Source organism: Phyllopteryx taeniolatus, chromosome 18 (genome assembly GCF_024500385.1).
Source record: "Phyllopteryx taeniolatus isolate TA_2022b chromosome 18, UOR_Ptae_1.2, whole genome shotgun sequence".
NCBI lineage: Eukaryota > Metazoa > Chordata > Actinopteri > Syngnathiformes > Syngnathidae > Phyllopteryx > Phyllopteryx taeniolatus.
This window is the reverse complement of record NC_084519.1, coordinates 16750860-16769838: the sequence shown is the minus strand read 5'-3', so window position 1 is coordinate 16769838 and position 18979 is coordinate 16750860. Positions and strand designations below refer to the sequence as shown.

Sequence of the window (18979 nt, the reverse complement as noted above, 5' to 3'; positions counted from 1 at the left end):
ATCGGTGTAACGATGTGGTATAGGATTGGAATAAATAAACTTCTTCCATGTAAACGAAGCGATTAGCTTACATCAAAAGCTTCAGAGCGGGCAATTGCAGAAAAAAAATAAGCCCCGGAAACTGGTGGTATGAAGTTTAACACCCTACACCTGCTTCTCTGTATGAGAGGCAGCACAGGTGGCTAAATGTCGGCTCTGCTGTAGAACCGCTGATCAAGTACCAGAATAGCCTCGCGTGGCGGTCTTACCTCTTGAGGTTGAGAAGAGCCCAGGGGATGCCGGTGGGAGTTTTAAATGCTGGCAGCAGTTTATCACCCAGCTCCACCGCCTTTCTGCGGAAAACCTGCAGATGAGAGAGAGATACAGCACATCTGTTATTCTAGGAAGGCGAGGTGGAACGTTTACTGGAATCTTAAAGCATAACCCCAAACCGTAATTCTTGAAGGCCCTGTAAAGTGAATTCAGAGATTCGTTTACGTTCAATTTGACATGTTTGTAGTTAATTGCGGAAAACATACTGAGATATTGTGGCGTGATACCATTGAACAGTTTTTCACCATTTCTGTTGTCCTGATTTTTTGGGTCCAGTGACGCACCTCCACCCCGGCATGAGTCGCCCCTCCCCACCGAATAACAACTTGAGCGCCTTCCTTTGACGTGCAGTTAGCCAGCTAGCTATGGCTAAGTGCGTGTCCGCTTTATGTTTTTGAGCGCATTCAGCGGACACGCCCACAGCATTCAAGAGCGGCGAGAAAGGCTTGATTTTTCACAATGTTGGAGCCTCACTGTATATAAGTGTCGAGTTTTTGAATCATTCAAATTTAGCAGGATCGCTGACAACTCTATTCTCCATGGTGTGTAAAACTTCCAAGACATTTATTTTCACTTTCTAGGGACATTAACTTCAGCCTTAAGCCTCTCCGTCTTTTTAGAGATGCACGGAAACCCTGTTTAGCATAGCTACAGTTAAACCCCGGAATGGATGACTTCCGCTACTTTCTACAGTGAAAACTGTGGCGGTCAACAAGCCGCCAGTTCAACCCTCTTAAGTCCACCATGGAGTCATGTATCCTGTCAGCATCCATCTGTCATCATATTTAAACACGATAGTATGATGCGGTAGCTGACATATCTTCCCCCGGAGATGGCAGCACTCTGTCAAAAGACGAGTAAGGCTGCAAAGCTCAAGAGGTCGCTTATCAACAGCAGAGTGGGAACGCCCGCAGGGCAGCAACATCAATTATTCCGTGCACATTTTACTCTTTCTTTTTGCAAGGGCAAACAAGTGTCTACATCAGGGCTAGGACTGAAAAAGTCTGGGAGTTTTCAGAGTTGGTAACTTTCCGGAGGAATTTATGGGATTCAAATGTGAATAAACCAGGAATTTAGAAACTGAAGATTGGCTCTCAGGCTTATGGTTAAGGTAGTTGTCAAGTACGTTTTTCAAGGCGTAGGTATGGAAGATGGTCTCGCCCTGCTTGTCTGTGAAGTTCCGGTTTGTAAACCACTGTAATGACTAACAGATGCCTGTAGATGGCAGCATTGTGTCACTTTGGATTTGAAATCAGCACAGCTTTTGAGCAGAAAAACATTAGGGACAAATCTCGGCTTGTCTCGACATACTTGTATTGTTTTGGGGGCCTTGTAATAAAACGGCTGGTAATATGGGGAACTCTGCTTGGAAAATGGCTAGCAGTGAATAAGTGTGTTTAATAAGTGTGAATGTGTTTAAAGCGGGTGCGATCAGATTTTAAGCTATTGTGGGTGGTTCCTGAACGTATCCCTCGCGATGAGCTGTATGCGATAAAAGGGCCAACAAGTCAAAATGTCGAGTCAACGCCAGCTTGTGGAATCTCGCTTTTTCATTCAAACGACACCCTGACATCAACCTCTACTGGCTTTCCGGATACTTGGTAGCACTGTGGATGCCAAATTGCCCCGCCGAGTGTGTGAGTGTGTAACAAGGCGTCAGAGCCCGGTGATTAATGCTTTTAATAATGTGTGGAGCACACTGCGGGGTGGAATAAAAACACTCGCAGGGGCGCACAGAAGAATAATTTAAACACGCCCCGCGTCCAAGGCTATCACGCCGCGTGCCCAAGCAGCTTTAATAAGCAAGTGAATTATACAGGCAGTCAAGCCACGGAAGGAAGAGAGGCTGCGATCATTAGGAAAAACCACATTTCACACCTGGATGCACCGTGTGGAATGAACAACACGGTGGTGGTGAGGTTGCGAGGGAGTTCGTTGAGGCTTTTACAAGTTCGCCAATGAGCGCTTAATCTTGACAAAGAGTATCCAGAGTCCATGTTAATGTCCTCCCGTCTTCTCACGCATGCGAAGAGGAGGCATGATTGGCAAACCCACAAATCTAACAGTAACACTAACCTTGAACCTTGACCTTAACCCTAATCAGCTCTAATTCAAATACACATCTTGAAGGGCCATAAATAATATTTTGAAATGAGTCAAAGGTCCATTTGTTGCCAAATGCAGTGAAAGCGTAACATTCCAAACAAAATGTCATTTTCCTTCAAAACAACAACAAAAATATAACGTAATTTCAATTCCATTTTTTGAGTCGTCACAATTCCTCACAAACACCGTCGGCTGTGGCGTCAGTGGACTCGCCCACAGCTAGAGAAATGCACTCAGCATTTTTTTTATTCAATTCCACAGCTGCTTAACTGGATCACCAGCCAGAACTTCAGTACGTCTGTTTGCTGCGGAATCGAGAATGGCTGTCATTTTCCTCTTTTTGTTTGCTTTCAAAGATTGTGTCCATCACTTCAGCCTTGCACATCTGAAAAAATGCTTTCTGGTGCTTACCCAAAATCCAAAAACACTCAAAGTGCGTGAGCACTCGTGTTGCTTTTTTGTCGTCGTGTCATAGTTGTGACAAGATTGCCGTTTGCAGCTTCATCTGACGATTTCACTTTGTTTTTGTTTCTTATTCTTACCTCTTTTCATTTTGAGGAAATGTCTGTTCGAAATTCCTGCGCTTCGTCTCGTAATGTCCCATCCAAATGTTTTCTGATGCATGATGGGAACAGCAAATGCATCAATGGTGCAGGTGTGAGTGTCGTATTGACTGTACTGCACTGGCCTCCCCCGTGCTCGAGCAAGCACTTGAACACCGCAGAACATCGCAGGCGCTCTCGTTCGTTACTTCCCACCTCGTTAACGACCTTCAAAAGTTGCTCTCAGAAGACTCGGCTGAGGGCAAAAGACCACGCCGCTGCTTCCAGAAGAATAAAAAGAGTAGGACGCACTTTTTTTCCCCATCAATTATCCGCCAGGCTTTAAAAATGTCCTGCTCCACATTCTCTGACCTGAATCATCGCTGTCGCTTTTACTTTTCACCCACTCTCTTTCCACTTTATTGTTTGGATGCACGTTTGAGACGACCTTCTAATCAGGAAGCGTGGCAACCGAACGTCGCAAAGAAACCTCGCCTTTATGACTACGTCCTTCCCAAGCCCCTCTAGCTCAGTGATTCCCAACCACTGTGAAATATATGGTTTTATTTACTACAGACAATTTATTTCTGTTCATCTATCTATGCTAGTGACGTATCGTGACAGACAGAACAATGAAATGCTCTTCCACCTGATGGCAGAGGGTACACTTAAAGATCTTATTATTAAGTTGTCATTCTTCCATTCAACTTGACAGGCCCCCGGATTTCACACTCAGTAGGTCAATTTGTGAGTAAACAGAGAAATTTCATTTCAGTATACTTTTTGTAATATTTTTGTGTGGTGGTGTGCTGTGAGACTTTTGTTATGTCAAATACGTGCCTTTGCTCAATAACGGTTGGGAAACACCACTGTCGATGACTTCTTCTACGCATTTAATCATGCAAAGTTTGAGCCTTTTATCAATATTTTTTTGGAATAAAAATAAACAATGTTAGTGGTATATAGCAATGTATGATTACATTTTAAAACAAACAAACAAAAAAAACAGTCTAGGCCTAGGCAATGAATTGATTTAATTGATCATTTCAAGTTTATTGAAAGAAATATTTTTTGTGTGGCCTCCGTAGCTCAAAAAAAATAAAAAATAAAAAAAAATAATAATAATATATATATATATATATATATATAGTATATATATATATATATATATATATATATATATATATATATATATATATATATATAGTTTTGACATTTTAAGTTGGGACTTGTTCATTTTTATTTTTTATTTTATTATTATTATTTTTTTATTCATAATGTGGCATCTTACATGACTGCATCAGCAGGTAAAAGGATAGAAAGTACTTTGATTAATAATACAAAGTAATTTGCAATATCTTGAACAATTGATAAACAATTGAATATATTAATACTGTACACTATGTGAAATGTTAGCGAGATCACCAACTACATTTTCAAAATTCATTATTATTATTACTTTTTTCAAATTTGTAATAAAGGCTAGAAATTTATTTAAGTGAGAGTTGTGACTAGTTCTAATTTAGGAAACGTGAAATGTGACACACAATAAGAGTGCCGACAATGCATCGTGTGTGCTTGGATGTGACAGCGCGCGCGTGCGCGTAAATATGCGCACACGTGCGCGCATATGCGGACAAGACAGCTTTGAGCCCAAGAAAAGCCTGCTGTTACTTTGTGCGCCGCATCAGAATCTTCGCTGCCTCTCTCAACGGCTTTATTAGCTTCCGGGAACGAGTCAAGCCCAAGAGAGCGTCGGAATTAAAAGCTACAAAGCCTGGTGTGGAAACACGTCAAGATTGCACTCGTCTGCACAGTGAGAGGGGAGTCAAGATGGGCTCATGGAAATTATCTTAGATGTTACTGTAAACCTACAAACTACTGCTGCTTTAACCCACATGGAGCAGCAAAACACTGAAACAGAGCAGACAACATATTACATTCTCTGCTCTGTGGGAACAATAAATATTTCTGGAGCTCAGTAGAAAAATCTAAACAAAACCACTGTCGTGGAGTTAATCCTCGTCTCACTGATGCTTTGAGTTTTGTTTGGCTTTTGAGGCACATTTTGGATGAACCCTAATTCATCCATTTTCACATCTTGAAAATAACTCAAATATGGCAAGATGGCAGAAATGCGTTCTGGGACATAAACGTGCTTCCGCATAGAAACCAAGTTAGTATTAAAACCCTCACGTATGCACGCAAAAAGCACCAATGAATCTCTACTCCAAATATCATTCCGTCTGGGTCCTTACGGAACGGCACCGACTGCTGAGTCGGCCTAATTTTTTTTTTTTCAAACAATCCGCTGTTTAGCGGAGAGGATTTACATAAAAAAGCGCCGCCTCAGTGGAAGCGCGACACACGGAAGGCTGGCGGGCTGGGGGTTAAAGACGTTTGGGGTTTAAAGATGTTTGAGTATTCCGGCGAAGTGTCGGGCAGGAGTGGGAAGGACAATTTAACGGGCAATTAGAGAGGTAGCAATTAACAGCGCACTTTAAAACTCATGGAATCAAACAATCCTGAATCACAGCAAATAGTACACTGGAACCTTCTCAAGCAAGGCTCGGCAATATGGCACCAAAATGTAATCTCCTGAAATGTTTCCCCGTTTGCTTGTATAAAAAGCACATGACAATGACATTATTCAAAACAAGTTTTGCTTCCCCCCGGATTTGTTTTACTTTTCCTGATACCAAACAAGCTTAACAAGTTTTTTTTCCCCCCCCTCAGCAGTAACAAGCCACAAAAAAATCTATTGCAGTATTGAAAAAAAGTTTGTTTTCGATAAATACACACCAATAAATCGCTAAAATAGATGAATTGCCCAGCCTGAATACAACGCTAACGTATTCCACGCTGAACTATTGAAACATTTCAGAAATTCAAGCTAATGAAGTTACATCCACGACTAACTGATGCCACAACATGGCGGCGTAGCACTACTTTTTGTACAAATGAAGCTCCTCAACTCACTTCAACATCGTTCCTTGGCAGAAAGATCCCACAGGATGGCAGCAAAGCAATGCTTTTATTCCTTCGGTCTGAGCACAAAAACAATTTTGCGAATACGGGAATTTGCAAATCTTTATCTGATTCCATTTGGGCTTTCGGAAATGCGACAAAACCCCTCCCAAAAACAATCACGCGCTTTAGTAAGTTTGGCGCAACGTTTGGGTCACAGTTTCAGCCCCCCAAAATATTTGAAACTGTTCAATATTAATGTATTATTGTTATCGTAAGCATAAAAGTGTAAAATTGCATCATGCTGTGAAAGGCAACAATGAGGCTCAAAGTGTGGGGGGGGGGGGGGGGGGGACATTTAGGACATTTTCAAAAGCAGAAAAGTAAAAAAAAAAATAATAATAATAATAATAATTGAGAGTCATAAAATGAGCATTTTCTTCACGGCGGCAGCGGCAGGCTGTGACTGACATGCACATTAAAAGATGTCATATCTCAGTGTTTCTCATGCCAACTCGGCCCCGAAAATCTTCAAAAGGTTTGCCGACAGCGAAACAGCCGTTTGCCTTGTCGGGAAGTATCACAGCACTTGGTGATGACTGGTATCGCTTGACAGCTGCCGCATCAAGAAAAAAAAAAAACACAACAATGAGATCGTCATGCACTTTGAAACAAGTTCTCACTACTTAGTCAACACCATCTGCGTAGTGTATGCTTATATAGAGAGTGAATTGATTGATACCGTATGTACCGGTTTTGGCCACACACAATGCTGCTGGACTATTACTGCAGCTTTTTTGTTCACAATGACACCTGCACAGTATTCTATTCATATAATAATGATTATTCATGTATTACGAAATTCTAGCTCAATACAATGCCGCTGACTAATCTTGCTGCTGTTCACATCCATTTCTGCTGTATATCTATTTCTTCTACTTCTAGATACTTGCTGAGTCTCATTGGCCGGTGTTGTAAATACGCGTAATTTGATGTTTATTATCCTCGTGTGCCGCTACCGTCGGCTTTGCCGCAGTAAAAAGCTGAATGGCGGGCCTATTAAAGGCTTATTATTCTATTTTATTTCACGCTTTTGTCGCCACCTTTTTAAGTTCCTTCGCATCTCATCACTTTGCATTTTGCACCTGTCCTATGAAGCACTTAGTGAGCATTGTCTGTGAAATGCACTTTATACATACATTTCCGTATTTGTTCACGTGAGCGAGAAAAAAAAAGCAACAAAAGTCGCTACCTGATATTTGTGCAACAAGCTGATGTAACCAAGTTTTCGGCCTACTGCCGAACTAAGAGGGCCAAAAGAGGGCGCCGGAGATTAATATTGAGCAAAAAGCCTCAGGGCAGAGTGCGTCCTCGCCAGCCGAAAAGCAAAAAATGTACAAAACGTCTCGGAAGACCACTAGAGGTCTGAAATATACTGTATAATATTCTTAAAAAGAACACAGTACATAGGAATATGTCTGGCAGCTGAGCAAAATGTGAGCAGTACAACTAATTCAATTTCAGGCATTAATTTGGTTTCATTTTTGTGTTTCTAAACTTGTATTACGTAGGGTTGAAACGGTTTACCGATAATACTTGATAACATTTCAGACTGTTACTACGACCATTTCAAATTGGAACTGCAGTAGACCCACGTTCCAAACTCCCTGCGACAGACGAAACACTGATCACTAACATTTTGATTAGAAATGTTCATACCGTTTCATTTCTACTTTTATGATCATCTCCATTCTCCATGAGCAACCCTCTGTTGAATTTTCTAATGAAGGTTCATGCAAGTAACGGGTGGAAAAGCCCCACTGACCCCCGAAAACAAAACAAAACAAACAAACAAAAAAATGGATTGTAAATGTAATGGCTTCTTCTTGGGACGGTTCAGAGTTTCTGCTGAAATAGTTTTGGCTTACTCCGACTGGCAAACAAACGAACAGATATAACAAGGAACCCAGTTAGCGGAGGTAATAAAAAATGAGCCGTAAAATGATCATTTGCCGCATATAAAATTCACAAGTGGCTTGTAAAAATTCAAATGATCTTGTATTACCGCAAAAGGCTGCGACATTCACCACACGAGTGCGATCCAATGAGAACCAGACATTGTGGTGGTTGTACCGGGAGCTGTTTCGAATATTTTGACCCAGAATAATCATGAAAAGTGAGCAATATTATCGTCAGAAAGGCACAATTTTCAGATTCAGCTCTTGTAAAATCGTGGAAGTTGAGCTAATGTCAGGCGTACGCAGTAAATTAATCCAGTTTCAACTCTGATTCCAAGAGGGAAATTATGTATAATACGTTTCTGACAACTCTTTCGCATCCTTCGGTCTACTCCGTGATTTGTTTTGACAGTTGGCATCAGTTTGAAATGCACGTTACTGACACCTACTGGATTAGAGTGGAACAGCAATGACAGGAATGCACATTGTTATTCGACTGAGAAATACATTTACGATAAGGAAATTACCATTTCCCTTTTCTTTCTACCCACTTCACATCAAAATTATTCTTTTAAAAACAAGCTAGACAGCATGGAAAATCGGAGCGTTATCCTACATCTTGGTGCTAAACAAACGCCACTCTAAGTGGAAGTAGAAAAGGCGACCGCGTTCTTCCCAATTTACCGAGGCTGATGACAATGAACATCTGTGACACCTGGGGAAAAAGCTAAGCAAGGTCAGTTTATTTCTGCCTCCGCCATTTCACGCCATTAAGCCAAGAATACACGCTAGTCGCAACTAACGACTGAAGATACTGTCAGGTCAGCTCCTTGCTCGTCGTAGCAAATCTCCTTGTAGCATCTGTGAAGAAGAGACAGTGGGCGACCATATTCGTGGCTTGTCAGAAGTTTAGCCGAGCGGTCGAGAATCATTTCCAACAGTACACGAATGTCACCGCGACCGGGCACTGATTCAAAGCCGAGTCGGCCAACTCGGGCTTGAAATTTAGCCAAAACATGAGGATGAGGATACTTCTGGCTCGGCATGCTAAGCTAGCTGCTCTCAGCCGCACTCAGAGATGCAGCCCTCGGGCCAGGCCCGGGGAGACGACCGCTCTTTTCACGCGACCGAGCACAGAACCGGCCTGATTGCGCCCTAATGCTACGTTGACACAATGCTCGCCGGCGTCGGAGCTTAGAAGCCAGTTGACTATGCACACACGCTTGACATTTCACACACCATGCCAGAAAAAAAAATAAATAAAAAAGTTTTAAGCGGAGCGTTTACCGGAACAGCTTGGAAATGTGTGCAAAAAGCCTCTGGGCCACCATGCTACGACACAAAGCCCCAACAACAAGCTGCTGATACTGCTGATGCTTTTTCGCAAGTTTGGGAAAATGCACATATAAGCTACTGGGCTTTGGGAGTTTGCTTGAATAAGGCAATTCGCAACTTACATTTACTCATCTTTAAGTTTGTGGCACGCAATCGAGATTGAAGAGGGGTGCTGTTTTTGCTACATACAGTATATGTACATGAAGAATACTTGACTCGCTACTGGCGGGTGTTTAACGTCAAAATGTCCGACGCTTAGGATAATTTTACACTTGGAAAAAAAATAAGATAAAGTGCAACGAGTCTACTGCAAAGCAGAACTGGCTGCCAAAACTGCACGTCTATGGTAAAGTAAACATTGTTAGCTAATTAAATATAGCCAACCACCTCTAGTTAGAACTAACTGTAATCCCTCCACAGGTGGTCAAGGACAGACACTTTCGATCGCTTTATCAAACAAACGGTCGCAATATCAACATGTGATAAGCACAATCATACACTAGCTGTACGGCTCAACTGACGCCAAGGGAATCAAGGCGCAGACTGACTAACCTGAGCCAACAACAGCAAACTCTACCCTCATTCGCTGACACCCCTCATTACGCACCAGGCCAGACCCCGCCTTTTAAAGCCACACACATTCAAAGTCACAAATACTACGGTGTAGAACGTGTGGATGGCGACCCCAAGTGGAGAGAAATAAATCCTGCACCTCACATTCATATTTTATATTGGTATTATGCAAAAAGCTTTACAATACATATAAATAATTAACTAAATATATGATTGCTACTTTGTGGATTTTCATCTATTCTGGAACATAACCCCCCAGCACAAATGAGAGACTACTATCGTATGATATTAGCATAAACCACAATTTGAAACCCTGCTTTAGGCTTGAAACCCTAATTTGAAACTGTAACCCTGTTGTGAAACCCTGCATTGAAATCCTAACCCAGGCTTGAAATAGCGGTGACACCATGACCTCGGTGTTGCATTTCTGTCCACGAGCTTGCCTGTTTTATTACAAACATTAAAAGGTATGTTCTAAAGAAAGTTAAAACACACAATTTTGCTCAATTGGAACACCCTAATCTTATATCATTAAAACATTCTCCATATCCACAGAGCTAAATCCAATGTTCCGACTGGGAGGAAGATTAAAATCTAACAAGTTAGCAATACCAATAAAACCTTGCACGCCTATTGACACGTAGGCTACAGGGTAAACACGATAACGCTGATCTGATATATTTGAGCGATTACGGTCAATAGTAATCGTCTTTTATGCAGTAATGTATTACAGTGATTAAAAAGCAGCATTTCATATCAACAACGGCCCGGATTTAAAAGTCCAAACACTGCACAAGCTCCTCTTCTGAGTGATTATTTAGCCTGAAGCAGATAGATTTAATCTGTCTTGACAACAACAAAGAATTACGACGACGAGAGCAGATTTGTAATCACACAAATGATTCTTACCTGGACGGTGTTTACTTGCGCAAAGCAAATTGAAATAAAGTCGATCTGATTTTACAGCGCGGGGCCACCTTTTTCTTCAAGTGATTAATTTTAATTATTATGTTCACCGCACATTGCCAAATGTTAGCCGCCTGCAATAAATACGAGAAGAATACAGGAAGGTTTTGGTGACAAACTCTTCTGACAGCTTAGGAGAGTTCTTTTATTTATTGACAAAGATGAGAACATTTCTTTGTTTGTACGGGGAAAAATTGCAAAACGTACAAGTATAATCGTCATCCATGAACATTGAACGTTGCCGAACGTTTGATTTATAGTATGTTCCTCTTGGCTTGTAATGGCAGCTAGCAGAGAAAACGACCAACTATCAAAGCTTCACATTGGTTAGTGACGCAAGGAAATGAAAATTCTTGGCCCAAACCGAAAACCGAAAATGAGTAAACTAAGGACGAAAACCTAAACACCGAAAGAAATTATTATGCCAATTATTAGTAAATCAATAAAAAAAATAGGGCTTTAGTAAATCAATAAAAGAATAGGTACAAAAGAGCAAAAGCAGCAGAGGAGGCCATTTATGCATTGTAATACAATTACTGTTTATCTTCGTTCCTTTTTTGAAATTTTATTATTGAACAAATTAATTATTAACACATAAACAGACACAAAAGTACTGAAAATTGGTACCGTTGAATTGGTACCAGTATTGATTTCCCAGGTACCGTATTTGTACCGTACCAGTTCAAATGAATTGAAAGCCATTTGCTGTTCCATGGTTGTCGGTACTTACGTCTTTAAAACGAAGTAACAACAACAAAGTTAGAGATGCTCGTTAAAAAAACAACAACATAATGAAACAGGATTTCATTGGTTGTTTGACTACACACCGCTTGTTATGAAGTGGACTTGAAGAGGTCTTCTTTGGGCGGTGCTGCTGCGGTCTTACATGAGCTGTGGGTTAAACCAAGCCTTCACTGTGATGACAAACTGCAAAATGTGTTGGCCTCAAAGCAACACCCCGAAATCCTTTACTTCTTTAGCCAATGCAACTGAGAATGAAAGTGAGATGTGGTAAACTCTGGAAATATGCGTGTTGTTTACATATGGTGGATTATTAGCAGCCCCGGTCTGCCTTTGGCTCACCGGGATAATCTCATTACATCTGACAGTCGATATCAACTCCCCGTGTGGCCTGCAACCACTCGGACGACAAGATTAGCAGCAACTTGATGCTCACGGCTGCTACGTTTGCATTAGCGTGTGTGCTGGGGGATGATGCAAAGATGCATTACCCCTTTTAATCCAACTGCTTGATGACGAAGCCAAGCTCTCTTTGTAGCCAGGACAGTTTTGATATGAGCTCGCTGTGTGGCCTGCAGCCACTCGGACAACAGGATTAGGAGAAAGTTGATGCCGTGGCCGATACCTTTTCAATTTGAATGTATAGCAGCAGTGCGGGCGAAGATGCAAAAACACTTTTTAATCTTTCTCCTTGATGAAAAAAGCCAAACTCACGCTGTTGCCAGGAGAGATTTCACACGAACTTTCGATGTGGCCTGCAACCACACAGACACCAAGATTAAATGAACTGTATAAAACTAGGGCTGTAACTAACAGTTACTTTAATAATCAAATCATTTTTCCATTAATAGATGCATCGGATTAAACAAATAATTTCAATGCCTTTATTTAAAAACATTATTTCAAATTGACAATGCAGAAAATGCACAAACATAAAACAAAGAGAATTACATGTGGTATATTTTAAACAACCACATAACCTTCCCTCAAAGTCTGCTAGCATAACGCTAACACATAATGGGAAAGGCCGCATACGGGCTAACGAATAGCGACGTTATAACGCTTTACGTAACGGAGATTTGAACGCAAATGTTGCAGTAAAACATGTACAAAGACAATATAAAAATAATCACAGGCATATATTCTTTATCCTCTGTGAAAAAATACTAATATTAGATATAATATACTGAGTCACTTACAGTAATTCAGTGAAAGTCTTCATCTGTCTGTATGACTTCATTATACTGCCGCCCGGTGGCCAAGTCACACCCATCAGAAAGAGTTGCAATTAATTATTAACGATGCACAAACTGCTTAATTCTTTCAATTGTATTTAATTATGTTATTATTATATGGTTTACAAAGTACACTAATATAGAGTGCTATTAATGATGAGTATTCTGCATGTGAAAAATACATTACAACAATTTGATTTGTTTTTTTGGGGAGGAGGATGGACTGGATTAATGGCACTTCCATTCATTTCAATGAGGAAAAATGATTTGAGATTCAAATGTTTTAAGATACTAGCATGGTCATGGAACGAATTCAAATTGTATCTCAAGTCACCACTGTATATTAATTCATTCATCAGTGGTGAGACTCCCAAGGAAGATCTTCCTTCAGCCATTGTGTTCTTCCATGAGGCAGCATTATGTGTCTCGAACGCAACACGACGGACCGTCACTCCCGCCGACAGACCTCTCGCTCACCCGTCGGGTTGGCCACCCACTTGAGACGCTCGAAACCGACAACGGACCATTTTCCAACGTTTTCCCAGAAGAGTGGAAAGAAAGGAAAAAGGCCGCGAACAGCTGGACATTTTCTTCCCCATTTTCACTTCGTGTGTGTGTTTTGATGGAGGAGGGCTAAACATGACGTTCTACTGGCCTGACGCATCACATTCCGCTTCTTAATCTTCCTCCAAACCACCTTTGTGGCCAGGACAGATTGAACCAGCTGAGAGGAGATTAAGAGAGATATCCAGCAAATTAATTGTCCACGCTTTCTGTCAGGAATCCTCACTTGGCTGCGTACGTGTGCGCGTCTATCTTGTCTGTGCGTGCGCATGTGCGTTGAAGGCTCGGCGATGGCGGCCAGCGGCAGGAGGCCGTTTTCCTCACTGCTACCTGGCAGCAGAGCCAATTTTCACCAGCAAGTGAATGGGATTTCCTGAGGACAGGAGATCGAAGCTGTCTATCGGCCTCATGCAGCGCTCTCTCCTTGAGAGTGTGTGTGTGTGTCTGTTTTGGGGGGGCGGGGTTTGATGTGGGGGGCTTCAGCTGGGGGTGGTCTGAGGAGGCAGCCTGTGGGGTGGACCCACACGCCTGGCGATGCCACAATGTGTAGCTTTGTGTTAGCGAGCTGGTCTCTCTTTCAGTTAAAATGTGCATTTTATTAAAAAAAATATATATTACCATGAATGTTGTAGATTATATCTGTCATTTATCAATTTCCCTACTTAAGAGGCTTTTTTTTAGTCTTTCACGCACTGTTTCCTCCCGGCTCATGCTTATTGCTACCTAAGTCTCCAGGAACATGTAAATGCCTGTGAAGAAAAATGATCTCCGCAAAATAGAGAAAAATTGCAGTACATTCAATTAGATATGTAGAATTAGAAAATCTGCGATACAGTGAGACCGCAAAAAGTGAACCGCGATATGGCGAGGGACGACTGAAGCTCGAATTCTTGTGGACCGTAGTAACGAGTGGTTTTAAGAGGTTTCCAGTGGATATTTTCTCGACACGACTGGAGTTAAAAGAGCCCGTGCTCTCCTCATCCTTAACTTGACGCCACCGAAATCAATTTGTTTTCGGCCAGCGGCCACCATTTGGGCTGTACAGTCAATACCAAAATCCATATGATTTCTTTTTTTTTTTTTCCCCTCTCCAGCAAAGACAGCAACACTCCAAAGAACCCCGAAAAACAAGCTGACGTCTCCTTTCGTGTAGTTTTCCAAAGTATTGTTGAATCACAGCAGTCTGCAGGGAAATAAACTCACATTTGATGTTTTTTTGGTTTTTTTTGTCACTGCGCTTCCCTCGCTGATTTCTACCTCCTTTCCTGTAAAACAGTTTTATCTCGGCAACTATCAGGCCGTCGTCTCCACTCCCTCCTTCATCATCACTTGCCAAGACCGGGCCGTCTATCGTCAAGGTTTTTAGGTGATTGCTTCTTATTTGTGCTTTCCACACGCCGCTGCTGTTATGTAGCTTGCAGTTTTTGCTGTCTGTCGCCATGCACTTTAGGGCTCGTCTTTCTTCTGCAGGCGTTGATGCATTTTCGCTTCGTGTCTTATGGCGTGATGAATATGCGCAAAAAAACCAAAAAAAACCAAACAGGTAGCTTAATAATGTCCTTGTATTGTCACATTAGTGCTGTCACACAAGCTTGTGGGGTGATCTAAAATCGGGCCAGAAGCTAGCTTCACCTTGTTATCCTTCAACCACAGGTGAACAATAATGGGCCTGACCGCGAGAGAGCCCAAGGACACAATTAAGGTTTATAATTTGTGTTTTGGGAAAATAAACATCTTTTGCTTCTCAGACAAGTGACCCAGATTGTGTTGATAACAAGCCAAAAACAAAGTGCAACCTGTATCGAGACCTTGAGGCTAGCAAAGGTCTGCGCTAATAAGTCATTTAACCCTCCTGTTACCTCGACATTTACAAACATCTTCTATCCTCGGGGTCAGTTTGATCCCAGCAATTTAAACCTCCAGAAAGTGCTTCTAATTTATCGATTATACCTGTTCCACGACTATTGAGAAATATGTAGATCTCCATAAAAATCTCACTGATTGACCTAAAACTGGAAAGAGTTATACTTTTACTCTGTGTTTTGGAAAGGAAGCTTTTGTTTGCTGAGACCAAAAACAATGTGATAGCTAGTCCAATAAAGGCTGATCCTGCTAATGGCTAAGCTAACAAAATGGAAGAGATTCAAGTAAAGTAAAGTAAAGTAAGCTTCAGTAAAAGGCTACGCTAATACGCTGAAAGCGTTATTCACCATAATGTTCCAAATCAAAGAGCGACGGTGACCTTTTCAATGTTCAATCACTTTTTTCTCCTTCGTCTTCTGTGAATATGTCAGAGTCGTTAGCCGCATGCTAACCGCCACTCCGCTGAGTGACCTTCATTGGAGTAGAAGGCCACCAATCAGCTGCCTTGGCCGAGGAGCCGGACTAGCGAGAAGGCAGGCGTGCGATGACTTTTGAGTGCCGCGAATTGATTGGCTCATTAAAATAAAAAAGAAAAAGAAAAAAAAAGAAAGAAAGAAAACGCATTTATGAGTGAGTGCTGAGGAGGGATAACGAGTGTCACAGTTTGCTCCCGCCGCGAGGCCATTACGCATTCAAATCATCCGCTACCTGCACCGATTCCCGTCAAGAGCGTTTTGTCCTCGTTTCTGTACGCCAATCAAGCCGCCTGGCTTTGAAACCAGGAGGATGATTATTCATATTATTCATTCGATGACGACGTGCAGATGTGGGTCACATGCTCTTGTTGGAAGTTTAAATTTAAAGCACTTTTTTAAAAAAAATACCCTTTTCTTCTACAGCAGCAACAATTTTATGTTGTATATGCCCACGTCTCGTCTGAGTATCTATTAAATTCCGTGCAAACAATACGAATTATTTTTACGAGTGCCCTCAAAGAGCTTTTTCAAGTCGCACCGGCAGTAACATCACAGCCATTGTCTTTTATTCATCTTTCAGCATGTGCATGAATAAACAGGCAACCAGGCGCAACAAAACCGATTTGGAACGGATTTGTTCTGATCTCTAAGACAGATTTTTCCCATGGCAAATAAATAGGAGTAGAAATAATTAGTCTAAAGATCTTAAAAAGTTTATTAGTCGCAATAAATGGAATTTTAACATACTGTAATGGAAAATCGTTATTTTATGTGTGTTCCGTGGCCTTCAATAGTTGAATCGTAACACTTGGGATAATTAGATTACGGGAGAGCATTTTCCTGCACGTCTGGTCAGAACAACAGCAACTGTGAAGGTGTCCGGCTGCATTACGTGTATTGATCTGGCATTATGTGTACTGATCTGCATTATATGTATTGATCTGAATGATTTACAAATGTGGATGTACAGAAAGCTGTGTCTGAAACTGCCATAGGGCCAAAGGGTCGATCGATATGCTGCAAGTCACTGATGTTGTAACCCCTTTGCAAAGATTATAAAACTGCAACAATTTCCCCCCCAATGCTTAACCACCAGCGGCACGGTGGTCGACTGGTTAGAGCGCCTGCCTCACTGTTCTGAGGACCGGGGTTCAATCCCCCGCCTCTGTGGAGTTTGCATGTTCTCCCCGTGTCTGCGTGGGTTTTTGCCGGGCACTCCGGTTTGCTCCCACATCCCTAAAACATGCATGCTGGGTTGATTGAACTCTAAATTGCCCATAGGTGTGAATGTGAGTGCAAATGGTTGTTTGTTTATATGTGTCCTGTGATTGGCTGGCAACCAGTTCAGGGTGGACCCCGCATCCTGCCCGTTGATAGCCTTGTGAGGATAAGCGGCTCAGAAAATGGATGGATGCTTAACCACCAGAAGACAAATGCTGTGGCAAATTCTTTGACAGTTTAAAAATCTTGCCTGCCATTACCCAGCAATCACTGCTTGAGAGTTTTGCCCATCCTGCCCCCCCCCCCCTTTGTTGTGTCCACAGTGGCCTGAAAGAGTGCTGTGGCTACTGGGAACATAGACTAATGTGAATGAAACCACACGCATCAAAACAAGCTGGTAAGTGTTACGTAAATCTTTCCCGTCCTGTAATGTATATTTCATAAAGCCGGGGGTGGGGTGAAGAGCCCTCTAAAGCAGAGACGTGCAATATGAGCGCAGTGTTGTGCTGCTTGCGAAAAGGGGAAGCCAAGTAGAAATGAAGCAACAACAACGGCTACATTTCATATTTACGGCTCGGAGATTTGACGTGCGCGCCAACAGTCTTACTGAGCTTGAATTTTTTTTTTCTCTTTCAGCTAATGAAGGAAAAGATGAAGCAAGGCCTCACTCGCTCGCTGAAGACACAAAGTGCAGCTTCAAGGCAGAACAACATCGACAATCAAGGCTGCAGTCAAATCTCAAAAGAGTTAGCCCCCTTTTTTTTTTTTTTTTTTATAATATAAAGAGCAGCCGCATTGTAGCCCAAGGTTTTAAAAAGCTCTGTGGCGGGGGATTTGCAGGCCGCAGAGCTATTGATTCTTTACCGCAAACTTCTAATTAATTAGGAAGAGAAGCATATCATTAAGGAGAAACGAAGGAATGAAAAGATCAGAGGAAAAACCCCGATGATGTCATTTTCTGGGCTTGGATACCGAGCAGATTCTGTCACGTACGTTGAACCCTCTTATGACGTTCCTTTCTCATCAATAATGTGCACGGGTTATTTTGACCCGGGGCATGTCTGCTCATCCCAAAAGTGACAGAATTCATCAAAAAATAACTAAAATCCTAACAAACTTTCTTTATATCTTTCAAACTATTACACTAGCAATCAGTATTTAGTGCTTTACCTCTTACATTCATTAGTTTTTCATCCAACCTTCCTGTTATGTTGCGAGTCAAACTGACCCATTCTAGAAGAAGAAAATATTTCAAAAATGTGAAAAAAAAAGTTTTGTAGTTAACTCCACGACTAACAATTTAAATCAATACTTTATCCGTTAACGTCTTTCTCATTTTAATCGTCCTGTTATGTTGGGGTTTTAAATTGACTCATTTCAAAGTTTAAAAATCCAATTAAAAGAAAATGGGAAAAAAAGAATAAAATAAAATTTAAAAAAGCATCTTATTAACTTGTCTAACAATTTATAGAGAAAATTAGTGTATTTATTTAAACCCTGTTATGTCATGAATCACTATAACCTGCCATTAAACTTTAAAAATGGACTACTTTGTTGGGCCAATGTTTCACAACCTGCGGTTTTCTCGGTTGACTAGCAGCCGTTGGCTTGTTACCTCTTTGCCGGACAGATAGTACGCCGACAGAAGGCCTCCCACGAAGCGGATGTTCACCTCGAAGACGGACACTTCGGCGTTCTGCGGTGGGAGAAAAAGCCAAGAGAGACAAAACAGACTCAGCCAAGTTCACTTAGCAACATGAAATGTTGTAGTTTTGACTGACAGCTGAGCGCTTAACTCAATTCAACTTTATTTGCTGTCTCACCCAGATTAGACAATATGCTCTCTCCGGTGCCAACAACAATTTTAATGTTTTCCCCCCCGAGTTGATTGTGAAGTCGGATTGTGCAACTAATTAATCCCTCGCTAAACAAAACAAAACTATGCAAAATGATTTCCTCCGTAACTGCTAAGCCAAAAAGTACATAAGCTATTAGAACAAATCGTAAAACAGACATTTTTCAGCTTAGGGACTCTGACAGCGCGCTGCACATCACCAATTGCGACGTGAAAAGGGCTTAAGTCTTCATGTATAGCAATAAAATCAACATATACGTCATCG

The 18979-nt window shown here is 41.6% G+C and overlaps 1 protein-coding gene across 1 annotated transcript in view; it reads right to left on the bottom strand.

The window, feature by feature from the left end:
- Positions 1 to 18979, bottom strand: part of man1a1 (mannosidase, alpha, class 1A, member 1) — a 70672-nt gene that overhangs the window by 15774 nt on the left and 35919 nt on the right. The window contains exons 4-5 of the mRNA XM_061753900.1: positions 18475 to 18555; positions 249 to 343 (exon numbers count right to left, since the gene is read on the bottom strand). Of these exons, the coding sequence (XP_061609884.1) occupies positions 249 to 343; positions 18475 to 18555 (176 nt within the window). The remainder of the gene's footprint in view (positions 1 to 248; positions 344 to 18474; positions 18556 to 18979) is intronic.